At 50.1% G+C, this 12,905-nt stretch overlaps 1 protein-coding gene across 2 annotated transcripts in view; it reads right to left on the reverse strand.

The window, feature by feature from the left end:
• uroc1 (urocanate hydratase 1) overlaps positions 1-12,905 on the reverse strand; it is a 100,609-nt gene that overhangs the window by 60,542 nt on the left and 27,162 nt on the right. For both annotated transcript variants that reach the window (XM_087994045.1, XM_087994046.1), the window contains exons 8-9: positions 8,957-9,100; positions 4,289-4,377 (exon numbers count right to left, since the gene is read on the reverse strand). In XM_087994045.1, coding sequence (XP_087850171.1) covers positions 4,289-4,377; positions 8,957-9,100 — 233 coding nt within the window. The remainder of the gene's footprint in view (positions 1-4,288; positions 4,378-8,956; positions 9,101-12,905) is intronic.

A 12,905-nucleotide genomic window follows, 5' to 3' on the forward strand; every position in this document is an offset into this window, starting at 1 on the left:
TCTTCCAAACCCACAATCACTTCCATCTAAGAAGGACAAGGGCAGCAGATACATGGGAACACCACCCCCTGCAAGTTCCCCTCCAAACCACTCACCATCCTGACTTGGAAATATATCGCAGTTCCTTCATGTCGCTGGGTCAAAATCCTGGAATTCCCTCCCTCAGGGCATTGTGGGTCTACCCACAGCACATGGACTGCAGTGGGTCAAGAAGGCAGCTCACCCTCACCTTCTCAAGGGGCAGCTAGGGACAGTCAATAAATACTGGACCAGTCAGTGATACCCATGAATGAATAAGAAACGACAGTAAAAGGTGTGGTGTTCCTACAAGTTGGTGTTCAAAGGCACCTCACTGTATTTTATAGAACTGTTGTCTTAAGATCACAGGGGATGTTCACTGATTTCTACAACCAGCTACTTTTGAGTCATAGTTAGGATTGGAACCTGGTTTGGGACCCTGCTTTCCCCTATCCACACCCATCTTTCATCACTAGCACCAAACTTCCCCCACACACAATCCAGTACCATTCTGCTAAATCAAATTGATATACTTAATGGTAAGGTCCTAGGGAATGTTGCTGAACAAAGAGACCTTGGAGTGCAGGTTCATAGCTCCTTGAAAATGGAGTCGCAGGTAGGTAGGATAGTGAAGAAGGTGTTTGGTATGCTTACAGGATTTGGGAAGCTGCACAGGACATTGGTTAGGCCACTGTTGGAATATTGCGTGCAATTCTGGTCTCCATCCTATTGGAAAGATGTTGTGAAACTTGAAAGGGCTCAGAAAAGATTTACAAGGATGTTGCCAGGGTTGGAGGATTTGAGCTACAGAGGGAGGTTGAATAGGCTAGGACTGTTTTCCCTGGAATGTCGGAGGCTGAGGGGTGACCTTATAGAGGTTTATAAAATCATTAGGGGCACGGATAGGATAAATAGACAAGGTCTTTTCCCTGGGGTGGGAGAGTCCAGAACTGGAGGGCATAGGTTTAGGGTGAGAGGGGAAAGATATAAAAGAGACCTAAAGGGCAACTTTTTCATGCAGAGGGTGGTACGTGTATGGAATGAGCTGCCAGAGGAAGTGGAGGAGGCTGGTACAATTGCAACATTTAAGAGGTATTTGGATGGGTATATGAATAGGAAGGGTTTGGAGGGATATGGGCCGGGTGCTGGCAGGTGGGACTAAATTGGGTTGGGATATCTGGTTGGCATGGACGGGTTGGACCGAAGGGTCTGTTTCTATGCTGTACATCTCTATGACTCTATAACTGATGTCACCGGACCTGAAGCATTAACTCTGATTTCTCTTCACAGATGCTGCCAGACCTGCTGAGCTTTTCCAGCAACTTCTGTTATTTTTTTCAGATCTCTAGCATCTGCGTTCTTTTGGTTTTGATTAACTGAGGTGCATTGATCTCAACACATTGAGGAAGAGGATGGTGGGCAAGGGATTGGGAATGTAGGAGGAATTGGAAGACAAAGGTAACAAATTGGAAGTAACCTGCAGAAAATGCTCTCACTGCCGTGTGATTTCATATTAAGTCAAATATAATTAATTTCCAAAACAGAAAATGGAAAGGACAAAAGTTGATCCAAATAAACTAAGATTAATTGCTTGTCGATTGTATCATGGGCTGAAGTTAGGTACAAAGCATTAAGGTGTGGGTTCAGCTGTGATCCCCCCGAGCCCCCGGAACCTTCCCCCAACCAGAAAAGATGCAAAACCTGCTGGTACCCCCCCCCCCCCCCGCCCCCCTCCATCCAGGGCCCCAAACACTCCTTCCAGGGGAGACAGAGGATCCCCTGCCTCTCCTCCAACCGAGTTTACTGCATCAGGTGCTCCCGATGTGGTCTTCTCTACATCGGGGAGACCGAACGTAAACTTAGGGAACGGTTCACCGAGTATTTCAGCCGGGCCCACAGGAGCCGACCGGACCTCCCAGTCACCGCCCATTCCAATTCCCCTTCCCACTCCCTCTCCGACTGGACCATCCTCAACCTCCTCCATCGCCACAATGAACCACAGCGTAAATTGGAGTAACAACGCCTCATCTTCCGCCTGGGCAGCCTACAGCCTGGAGACTCAACATTGAGTTCTCCAATTTCAAATAAGCTCCCTTCCCCATCCCCCAACTCCCTTCCCAGCCCCTCCTCCTCCCTTCCACTCCTCCCTGCTACCAATTGGATTCATTACTCCCATTGACCAACCAGGTCGCACCCTCTACCTGTCTTCACCTATCCCCACCTCACCACCCTGCCCCCGCCTCCCCGTTTATCTGCAGCTCCACCCCCCCCCACACCCATCCCCAGTTCTGAAGAAGGGTTACACCCGAAACGCTGACTTCTCCCCCTCCTGAAGCTGCCTGCCTTGCTGTGTTCTTCCAGCCTTTTACCATGATCTAATCAAATGACAATGTGCTGTTGGGATTGTGCTTTAACACATGTTTTAAAATCCTTAAATTGTGCCATTTATAAATAGTTGCATTTATTCTATTTTATCATTTGTCTGTATAATTAACCCCTGTTTTATTGTTAAAACCATGTCTGCCATATTGCAAGACTCTGTTTCACTTCATTAAAACAAAAAAACAACAAAGCCAGGTTTCAGTCTGTGGTCTGACATCAGCTGGGATCATGGCATGGTGAAAATTAATAATGAAAGGAGAAAGACAGACAGAACCTTTCTTTCAGCACAAGGGAAGATTTAAAGTGTTGAATTGTTTTCTGTGCATGTCCTTGGATTGAGAGTCAGAGATAATCTGGAGAGGATTCACTCAGCTGATGTGGAGGGACTGTCTCTTGAGGAGATGTTGAGCAGGTTGGGCCTGTACTCATTGGAGTTGAGAAGAACAAGACTTGACCTTATTGAAGTATACAACAGTCTCAGGGGCTTGATGGGAGAGATGCAGAAAGGTTCTTTCCATTTGTGACAAACAGCATCATCTCAGAGTAAAGGGTTGCACATTGAAGACAGCAATGAGGAGGAATTTCTTCTCTCAGAGAGGTTTGAATCTGTGAAATTATTTACTACAGAGAGCTGTCGGGGCTGGATCAATCCGTCTGTTCAAGGCTGAGGCAGACAGATTTTTAATCAGCAAGGGAACCGAAGATTATGGGGGAGAGGCAGGAAAGTAGATTTGAGGATTATAAGATCAGCCACGACCTCATTGAATGGTGGAGTAAACTCGATGGGCTGAATGGTCTACTTCTGCTCCTATCTCCTATGGTTTTATAGTTGGAACAAGCGATGACCAGGGAACATGAAAGGACTGAAAGCTGAAGGAAGGGTTGAATTTAAACTTGGCGGAAATGGGTACTGCAGATGCTGGAGATTAGAGTCAAGATTAGAGTGGTGCTGGAAGAGCTTCCTGATGAAGGGCTTTTGCCCAAAACGTCAGTTTTCCTGTTCCTCAGATGCTGCCTGATCTGCTGTGCTTTTCCAGCACTACTCTAATCTTGAATTTAAACTTGGTCAGATTGCTCCCAATGAGAAAGTGATAGTCATGGAGCTGAGTGGCTCATTAACATGAGGCCAGCCAGTTACCAGTTTAAAAGAGGCTCTTCTATTGGCTGCTCCAAACCCCACTTTCAGCGTTAACTCCTTTTTTATGGAAATGTGGGCCACACAACACATAAGCCCCTTCCCCAGCCTTGGCTACCATTTTATAATCCACTGGGACCTCTCTGACAGTCTTCATTGGCAAAGGGGAATTGACCATCCTACAGCGAGCAACACAGAGGGAACACTAGCTCTATGCTGCACAAACCCGCATCCAACCAATCAGGAGGCTGCAGTCCACAATGTGAAGGAGGAGGTCAGAGGTATGAGGGAAAACTGGGATTGGGAATATAGGGGGAGGGAGGGTTGGGATATGGGGGAGGGTGGGTTTGGGGATATGTGGGAGAATGCATTTAGGATTATGGATTAAGAATGTGTTTGGGAATTTTTAATTTCACATTCACTTGTGGCACCTGGATGTCACTGGCTGGCCCAGCATTTATTGCCCGTCCCTAGTTGCCCCTTGAGAAGGTGGGGTGAGCTGCCTTCTTGAACAATGCCCCTCGGGAGGGAATTCCAGGATTTTGACCCAGTGACATTGGGGGAGGTTGGGATTAAGGGATATGGGGGAAGCATGGGATTGCAAATACGGGGGAGGATGAGATTGGGAATATGGGGGAGGGTGTGTGTCAGGGGTATGGGGAAAGGTGTGATGGGGGTACGTGGAAGAGGGTGGGATTGGGGGATATGGTGAGGCAGTGGAACAGGAGGGTACTGAGAGAAGGAATGTGGTACCTGATTTGAGCAATGCACTGGTCCAGGCTATTGCTGACCTGCATGAGCCAGCCTTGCTGATGTCGTTTCGTCAGAGCTGCCTCATCAACCTGAAAGTGAAAGGTTAAAGGTTAGGGGGTATCAATTTGTCAGATTGTCTTCAGTCAATTAAATCGAATTACTGGGATCTTGTGGATCGCGATTGAAGGGGAGAATTTTTGTGTTGGTTTTTCTGAATCTCCTGACCAGGTCAACGAGGGTTTTCACTGAACCATGCTGTGGAGGTTTGTGTTTTATAACAGGAGCAGACACTAAATTCAGATGCTGGAAATCTGAAATAAACCCAGAAGGGGATTCTGAGAAACCTCAGCAGGTCTGGCAGGGTCTAAGGAGAGAGAAATGACTAACATTTCAGTTCAACGACCTTCAGTCAGGATTGGGAACTAGCGGCGAGGTAATGGGGCTTAAACAAGTGGAGGCAGGGGAAGGGTAGCAGAAAAAATAAATGTGAAAGGAAGGTCAGAGAGAGGGCAAGAGAAAGTGAAGAAGTTGGAGGAGTGTGGCGTACTCAATCGAAACTCAATAAAGCACCTCTGCTATGATACATTGCAGTTCTCTGGACCCTACATTGTGTTCAACAATTTCACATCATTACCAGCAGAGACAGAGTGGGCCAAATGGTCTCTTTCTGCGTTATAGTCCTCCTGTGTTTCTGTGAACCTCTGCCTCAGTTTTCCTGGACAGCCGCCGATCAGAATCATTTTCTATGTTTATGGCCATTCATTGGGATGTAGGGGCTATCAGGACAAGGTGGTCATAAGAATAATCCACTCAAAATGTTAAAGATTCCTCCTCACACTGGGAATGGGCGGAATGTGAACTCACACCCTCAGGGAATGCTCCATGTGAATCACAGAATTGTTCCAGTGCTGAGTTAGGCCATTCAGCCCATTGTTCAGGAACTGGTTTTCCCATTCACTCCTACATCTCAACCGCTTTCTCCCTGCACAACCTCCCTTTTCAATTAACAATCTCAATTCCTACCGGAAGACGCCAGTGTGAACTCACCACCACCTCACTCTCAGGCAACGTAGTCTGGATCCTTACAACTCACCACTTCAAAAACATTCACAAGTTGGTTATGGCACCAAAGGAGGCCATTCAGCCCATCTGATTGGTGTGTTCACTGCCATGTGGACACATTGGTGTGTTCACTGCTCCTTTGACATGTATGTATGCGTTAGTGTGCTTTATGAGGATTCCTTTCACTGGAATCACTTGATTATAAACACATCAACTAGATCATCCCTAAACACTGTGCTGGGGAACACAAGCATCTTCTTTGTCAATTGTCCTTGTAAATTAACCCTTTTAACCTCTGCATCACTCTGGGGAATCTGCCGTGCTCCCTCCCTGGGTTAGTACCTTTCCTGAGGTGTGGGGAACAGAACTGAATCCAATTCTTTCCAATGGACACTGACCCAGTCAATTGGGCTGACTCTACAGTACTCTGACAGTAGTCTGACATTTCTCCATATTACTCTGATATTATTTTGACATTACACCAACATTACTCCGATACTTCCCCATATTAGTCCAGCATTACTCTGACATTACTCCATATTATTCTGACATTGCTCCCACATTACTCCCACATGATTCCCACATGACTCCAACATTACTCTAATATTACTCTGAGATTACTCCATGCCAGTACATTTCAGCAGCTGGGTGCTGGAAGCCTGGAGATTCCTATCTCTCCTATTAATGCTGCTTTCACGGTGTGGAACAAACTGGCTGGACTAGAAGGGTCATGTTTGCCACGATTCATCTCACATTCCGACAGCAAAACAAAAGCAACTTGCGTTTCCAATCAACACGTTGCCAAGGAGAAGTAACATTTTCTAGAGCCTTCACTGACTGGAGCATTCTGTCTGCTCCAATCTGCCAACACTAACCAAACCTCAGCCGCTGGGCATGGTGCTAGGTAAGGGGTTCTGTGCTTAGCTGGAGCATCCATTGCCAACTCCGTGAGGAGGTGGTCTTGCAGCAAATGCTGTCTATTTGCTGTGTTCCCTTTTCCCCTCAGTGGAGAGTACAGTTGGTCTTGCCGAAGGAATCAGTGCGCTTGTTGTTGATTTTCAGGCGAGCTGGGACAGTACAGGGAACACACTTGTACGGTCTTGCCCCTCTATTCTTTCAGGAGTGAATGGGCATCTTGTGTCTTACTGCCAGACATGGCTCAATGATCCTTATCTTCCCACCCAAAAAGACAACATTGCTCTGCTTCAGTTGCAGAGGGACATTCTCAAACTTGGCCAAATCATTTCCTGCCTGGAGCCAAACACCTTTACCCCGAAGAAGCCAAAAACACGATCACTCCTCTCGGGAACCTGCTGAGATTATTGGTTCGAACATTTTCTGTTCCTGGGATGTGTAAGTGACTGGCAAGATCAGTATTTACTGCAGTCTATGATACCCACGATAATCTCATCATCACACAGACCAGGCTTCAGTCAATTCGATTCACTCCATATGTTATCATGAAATAGCTACAGGTACTGAATACTGTAAAAGCAATGGGCCTGGCAACATTATGGCAATAGCACTGAAGACTTGTGCTCCAGAACTTGCCGCTCCCCTTGCCAAGCTGTTCCAGGACAGTTACAACACTAACATTTACCCGATAATGTGGAAAATTGGGAGATAGTGAGGACTGCAGATGCCGGAGAATCAGAGTTGATAGAGTGTGGTGCTGGAAAAGCGCAGCTGGTCAGGCAGCATCTGAGGAGCAGGAGAGTCAATGTTTTGGACATAACCTTTCATTGGTCCTGAAGAAAGGTCCTGCCCAAAATGTTGACTTTCTCACTCCTCGGACGCTGCTTGACCTGCTGTACTTTTTCCAATGTGGAAAATTGCCCAGGTATGTCCTGTACACAAAAAGCAGGACAAATCCAACCCGGCCAATTACTGCCCCATCAGTCTCCTCTCGATCATCAGCAAAGTGATGGAAGGCAGCATCAATAGGGCTACCAAGCAGCACCCTCTCAGCAATAACCTGCTCAGTGACCTGCCCAGTTTGGGTTCCCCCAGGGTCACTCAGCTCCTGACCTCATTACAGCCTTGGTTCAAACATGGACAAAGGAGCTGACTTCCAGAGGGAAGGGGAGAGGGACAGCCCTTGACACCAAGGCTGCATTCGACTGAGTGTGGCATCAAGGAGCCCAGGCAAAACTGTAATCAATGGGTATCGGGGAGGGGGGGGCAAATTCTCTGGAGGTTGAAGACATATCTGGCTTGGATGAAGATGGTTGTGGTTGTTGGAGCTCAGTCATCTCAGCTCCAGGACATCTCTTCAGGCGTTCCTCAGGGTAGTGTCCTAGGCCCAACCATTGTCATCAATGACCTTCCCTCCAACATATGGTCAGAAGTTGGGATGGTCACTGATGATTACACAACATTCAGCACCATTCACAACTCAGATACTGAAACAGGCTGTGTTCAAATGCAACAACGGATATGGTCTGGGCTGATTACGTAAAATGCCAGGCAATGACAGTCTCCAAAGAGAGAGAATCTAACCATCGGCCCTTGACATTCAATGGCATTACCATCACAATCCCCCAATATCAGCATCCTGGGGAGTTCCATTGACCAGAAACAGAATTGGACTAGCCACATAAACACAGCGGCTACAAGAGCAGGTCAGAGGCTGGGAATACTGCGCTGATTAATTCACCCCCTGACTTTCCTGAAGTCCATCCACCATCTGCAAGGCACAGGTCAGGAGTGTGATGGAATACTCCCCACTTGCCCCTGGATGGGGACAGCTCCAACAACACTCAAGAAGCTCGACACCATCCAGGACAAAGCAGCCGCTTGATTGCCCTTGTCCTTCTAGATGGAAGTAGTCGTGGGTTTGGAAGGTGCTGTCTGAGAATCTTTGGTGAATTTCTGCAGTGAATCTTGTAGATAGTAAACACACTGCTGCTTCTGAGCGTCGGTGGGGGAGGGAGTGGATGTTTGTGGATGTGGGGCCAATCAACCGGCTGCTTTGTCCTGGATGGTGTGAAGTTTCTTGAGTGTTGTTGGAGCTGCCCCCATCCAGGCAAGTGGGGAGGATTCCATCACACTCCTGACTTGTGCCTTGTAGATGGTGGACAGGATTTGGGGAGTCAGGAGGTGAGTTGCTCTCCAACTGTATTCCCAGCCTCTGACCTGCTCTTGTAGCCATTGTGTTTATGTGGTGAGTCCAGTTAAGTTTCTGGTTAATGGTAACCCCCAGGATGCTGATAGTGAGCGATCCAATGACAGTAACACCAACAATTATCAAGGAATAAGATCACGTTCTTTCTTGCTGGAGATGGTCATTGCCTGGTATTTGTGTGATGTGAATACAATTTGTCATTTCTCAACCTGAACCGAATGTTGTCCACGTCTTGGTGTATGTAAGGGTCTGGATCGCTTCAGTATCAGACAGAACTGAACACTGTGCGATCATTAGTAACCAGCCTCATCCTGGATCCATAACGGAGGGTCATTGAAGGGAGTTTAATGGAAACATGGACAGCGCAGCTCTGCACAGGGGGGAGTCCTCCCCTCCAGTCTAGCCCACTCGGTTTTGTTGCGTTGATCTCAGAGCAGCTGCAACGCTATCTTGTCAGGGTGACCGGTGGAAGCTGGGCTCACCTCTGCTATCACTGCCACACAGCCGATGATCGCAGCTGCTTTTGCCTGGGCCCCACTCATCCCGCCGAGTCCAGAGGTCACAAACACTTTGCCACTGAGATCTTCCAGCCCCAGGTAACGTCGGCCCGCGTTCACCACAGTCAGCTGCAAAACACAAACATACCGCATCTCGAGATCGTCAACACTCACTCTGGATCGGGCTGGCAGCATGACACGGAGATTGTGCTGCAATGGTACTGTCATTGGGCTGGAAAACCACCGAGCCAAGATAATGCTCCAGTGAAATGGTTCAGGATGCCTCATCAAATCTACATTCAACACATCAGGGATGGAGGGAGCACAGCACTGTCGGAGATTCAGTGCTGAGTGAGTGCCACACTGTTGGAGGGTCAGTGCTGAGGGAGTGGGCACTGTCGGAGGGTCAGTACTGAGGGAGTGCCACACTGTCAGAGGATCAGTGTTGAGGGAGTGCCGCTCTTCGATGGGACAGTGCTGAGGGAGTGCCACACTGTCAGAGGATCAGTGTTGAGGGAGTGCCACTCTGTCGATGGGACAGCGCTGAGGGAGTGCCACACTGTCAGAGGGTCAGTGCTGAGGGGGCGCCGCACTGTTGGAGATTCAATGCTGAGGGAGTGCCGCACTGTTGGAGGGTCAGTGCTGAGGGAGTGCTGCATTGTCGGAAGTTCAGTGCTGAGGGAGTGCCGCACTGTTGGAGGGTCAGTGCTGAGGGAGTGCCGCACTGTCAGAGGGTCAGCATTGAGGGAGTGCCGCACTGTCGGAGGGTCAGTGCTGCGGGTGTGCCGCACTGTCAGAGGGTCAGTGCTGAGGGAGTGCCACACTGTCAGAGGGTCAGTGCTGAGGGAGCGCCACACTGTCGGAGGGTCAGTGCTGAGGGAGCACAGCTCTGTCAGAGGGTCAGTGCTGAGGGAGTGCCGCACTGTCAGAGGGTCAGTGCTGAGGGAGTGCCGCACTGTCGGAGGGTCAGTGCTGAGGGAGTGCCGCATTGTCAGAGAGCCAGTGCTGAGGAAGTGCTGCACTGTCGGAGGGTCAGTGCTGAGGGAGTGCCGCACTGTCAGAGGGTCAGTACTGAGGGAGTGCCGCACTGTCAGGTGGTCAGTGCTGAGGGAGTGCCGCACTGTCGGAGATTCAGTGCTGAGGGAGTGCCGCACTGTCGGAGGGTCAGTGCTGAGGGAGTGCCGCACTGTCGGAGGGTCAGTGCTGAGGGAGTACAGCTCTGTCAGAGGGTCAGTGCTGAGGGAGTGCCACATTGTCAGAGAGCCAGTGCTGAGGAAGTGCTGCACTGTCGGAGGGTCAGTGCTGAGGGAGTGCCGCACTGTCAGAGGGTCAGTACTGAGGGAGTGCCGCACTGTCAGAGGGTCAGCATTGAGGGAGTGCCGCACTGTCAGAGGGTCAGTGCTGCGGGTGTGCCGCACTGTCAGAGGGTCAGTGCTGAGGGAGTGCCACACTGTCAGAGGGTCAGTGCTGAGGGAGCGCCACACTGTCGGAGGGTCAGTGCTGAGGGAGCACAGCTCTGTCAGAGGGTCAGTGCTGAGGGAGTGCCGCACTGTCAGAGGGTCAGTGCTGAGGGAGTGCCGCACTGTCGGAGGGTCAGTGCTGAGGGAGTGCCGCATTGTCAGAGAGCCAGTGCTGAGGAAGTGCTGCACTGTCGGAGGGTCAGTGCTGAGGGAGTGCCGCACTGTCAGAGGGTCAGTACTGAGGGAGTGCCGCACTGTCAGGTGGTCAGTGCTGAGGGAGTGCCGCACTGTCGGAGGGTCAGTGCTGAGGGAGTGCCGCACTGTCGGAGGGTCAGTGCTGAGGGAGTACAGCTCTGTCAGAGGGTCAGTGCTGAGGGAGTGCCACATTGTCGGAGGATCAGTGCTGAGGGAATGCCGCACTGTCAGAGGGTCAGTGCTGCGGGAGTGCCACACTGTCAGAGGGTCAGTGCTGAGGGAGCACTGCACTATCGGTGGGACAGTGCTGAGGGAGTGCCGCACTGTCGGAGGGTCAGTGCTGAGGGAGTGCCGCACTGTCGGAGATTCAGTGCTGCGGGTGTGCCGCACTGTCAGAGGGTCAGTGCTGAGGGAGTGCTGCACTGTCAGGGGGTCAGTACTGAGTGAGTGCTGCACTGTCAGGGGGTCAGTACTGAGTGAGTACCACACTGTCGATGGGAGAGTGCTGATGGAGTGCTGCACTGTCAGTGGGTCAGTACTGAGGGAGTGCTGCACTGTCAGGGGGTCAGTACTGAGTGAGTGCTGCACTGTCAGAGGGTTAGTGCTGAGGGATGTTGCAGTTTCAGAGGGTCTGCACTGATGGAGTGCTGCACTGTCATGGGGTCTGCACTGAGGGAGTGCTGCACTGACAGGGGGTCAGTGCTGAGGGAGTGCTACATTGTAAGGGGGTCTGCACTGAGGGAGTGCTGCACTGTCAGGAAGTCTGCATTGAGGGAGTGCTGCACTGTCAGGGGGTCAGTGCTGAGGGAGTGCTGCACTGTCAGGGGGTCAGTGCTGAGGGATGTTGCAGTTTCAGAGGGTCACCGTGTTCCATTAGACATTAACTGGAGGATCCAAGACGCGGAGCGCTTCATAGGTGACTGTTTTAGTGTGATGGTCATACCGAAGATGCAAGCAGAGAGTAGCTGGGTGACCACCAGGAAAGGCAAAGGGAGTAGGCAGAGAGTGCAGGAGTCCCCTGTGGCCATTCCCCTCAAAAACAAGTGTACTGTTTTGGATAGTTTTTTGGGGGGGATGATGTTCGGGGAAAGCAGCAGGAGCCACTATGCCTGGCTCTGAGGCACAGCGGGGTAGGGTAAAAATAAACAGGACCTTAGTGATAGGAGACTCAACAGTTATGAGGACAGACAGGAATTTCTTTGGCTGCAAATGGGAATCCAGGATTGTGTGTTGTCTCCCAGGTCAAGAGCCAGAGACGTTTCCCCAGGGCCGGATTGACTGGTGCGAGGGGTCATAGTTTGAAGATATTAGGAGGAAGGTATAAAGGGGACATCAGGGGTAGGTTCTTTACGCAGAGAGTTGTGAAAGCATGGAATGTGTTGCCAGCGGTGGTGGTGGAAGCAGAGTCATTGGGGACATTTAAGCGACTGCTGGACATGCACATGGTTAGCAGTGAGTTGATGGGTGCATAGGTTAGGTTATTTTATTTTAGATTAGAAATAATCCTCAGCACAACTTTGTGGGCTGAAGGGCCTGTTCTGTGCTGTACTTTTCTATGTTCTCTGTTCTAGGTGCTATGTTCCAGGATGTCTCAGAGCCCCTGCAGGACGTCCTCCACAGGGAGGGTGAGCACCCAGAAGTCATTGTGTATGTTGGCTCAAATGACATAGGTAGAAGTAGGGATAAGGTCCTGAGGACCGATTACAGAGAGCTTGGGAAAAAGTTAAAAACCAGGACCTCGTTGGTGATAATCTCCAGATTACTTCCAGTGCCACGTGCTAGTGAGGGTATGACAGATGAATGCGTGGTGCAAGGGGCAGTGATTCAGGTTTTAAGATCATTGGGATCTTTGCTGGGGCAGAGGTGAAAGGTGAGCTGCTGTTCAAGAGGGACGGGTTGTACCTGAACTGGAGGGAGATCAGTATCTTGGGGACAAGGTTTGCTAGTGTTACAAGGAAGGGCTTAAACTAAATTGGCGGGGGCCGGGGTGTGGATCCTCAACTTGCCATTTCTCGGCCCACTTCCCCAGCTGATTAAGGTCCTGCTGCAATTTCTGAGAACCTTCCTCACTGTCCACGATACCTCCTAGTTTAGTGTCATCTGCAAACGTACTAATCATGCCTTGTACATTCTCATCCGAATCACTGATATCGATAACAAACAGCAATGGGCCCAGCACTGACCCCTGAGACACTCCACTAGTCACAGGCCTCCAGTCCGACAATCATCCTTCCACTGTTACCTTCTGCTTCCTACCCTCAAGCCAATTGTGTATCCAA

This window comes from Chiloscyllium plagiosum, unplaced genomic scaffold (assembly GCF_037043375.1).
Source record: "Chiloscyllium plagiosum isolate Xiang-an unplaced genomic scaffold, Cpla_swu_hap1 HiC_scaffold_14, whole genome shotgun sequence".
NCBI classification, from domain to species: domain Eukaryota; kingdom Metazoa; phylum Chordata; class Chondrichthyes; order Orectolobiformes; family Hemiscylliidae; genus Chiloscyllium; species Chiloscyllium plagiosum.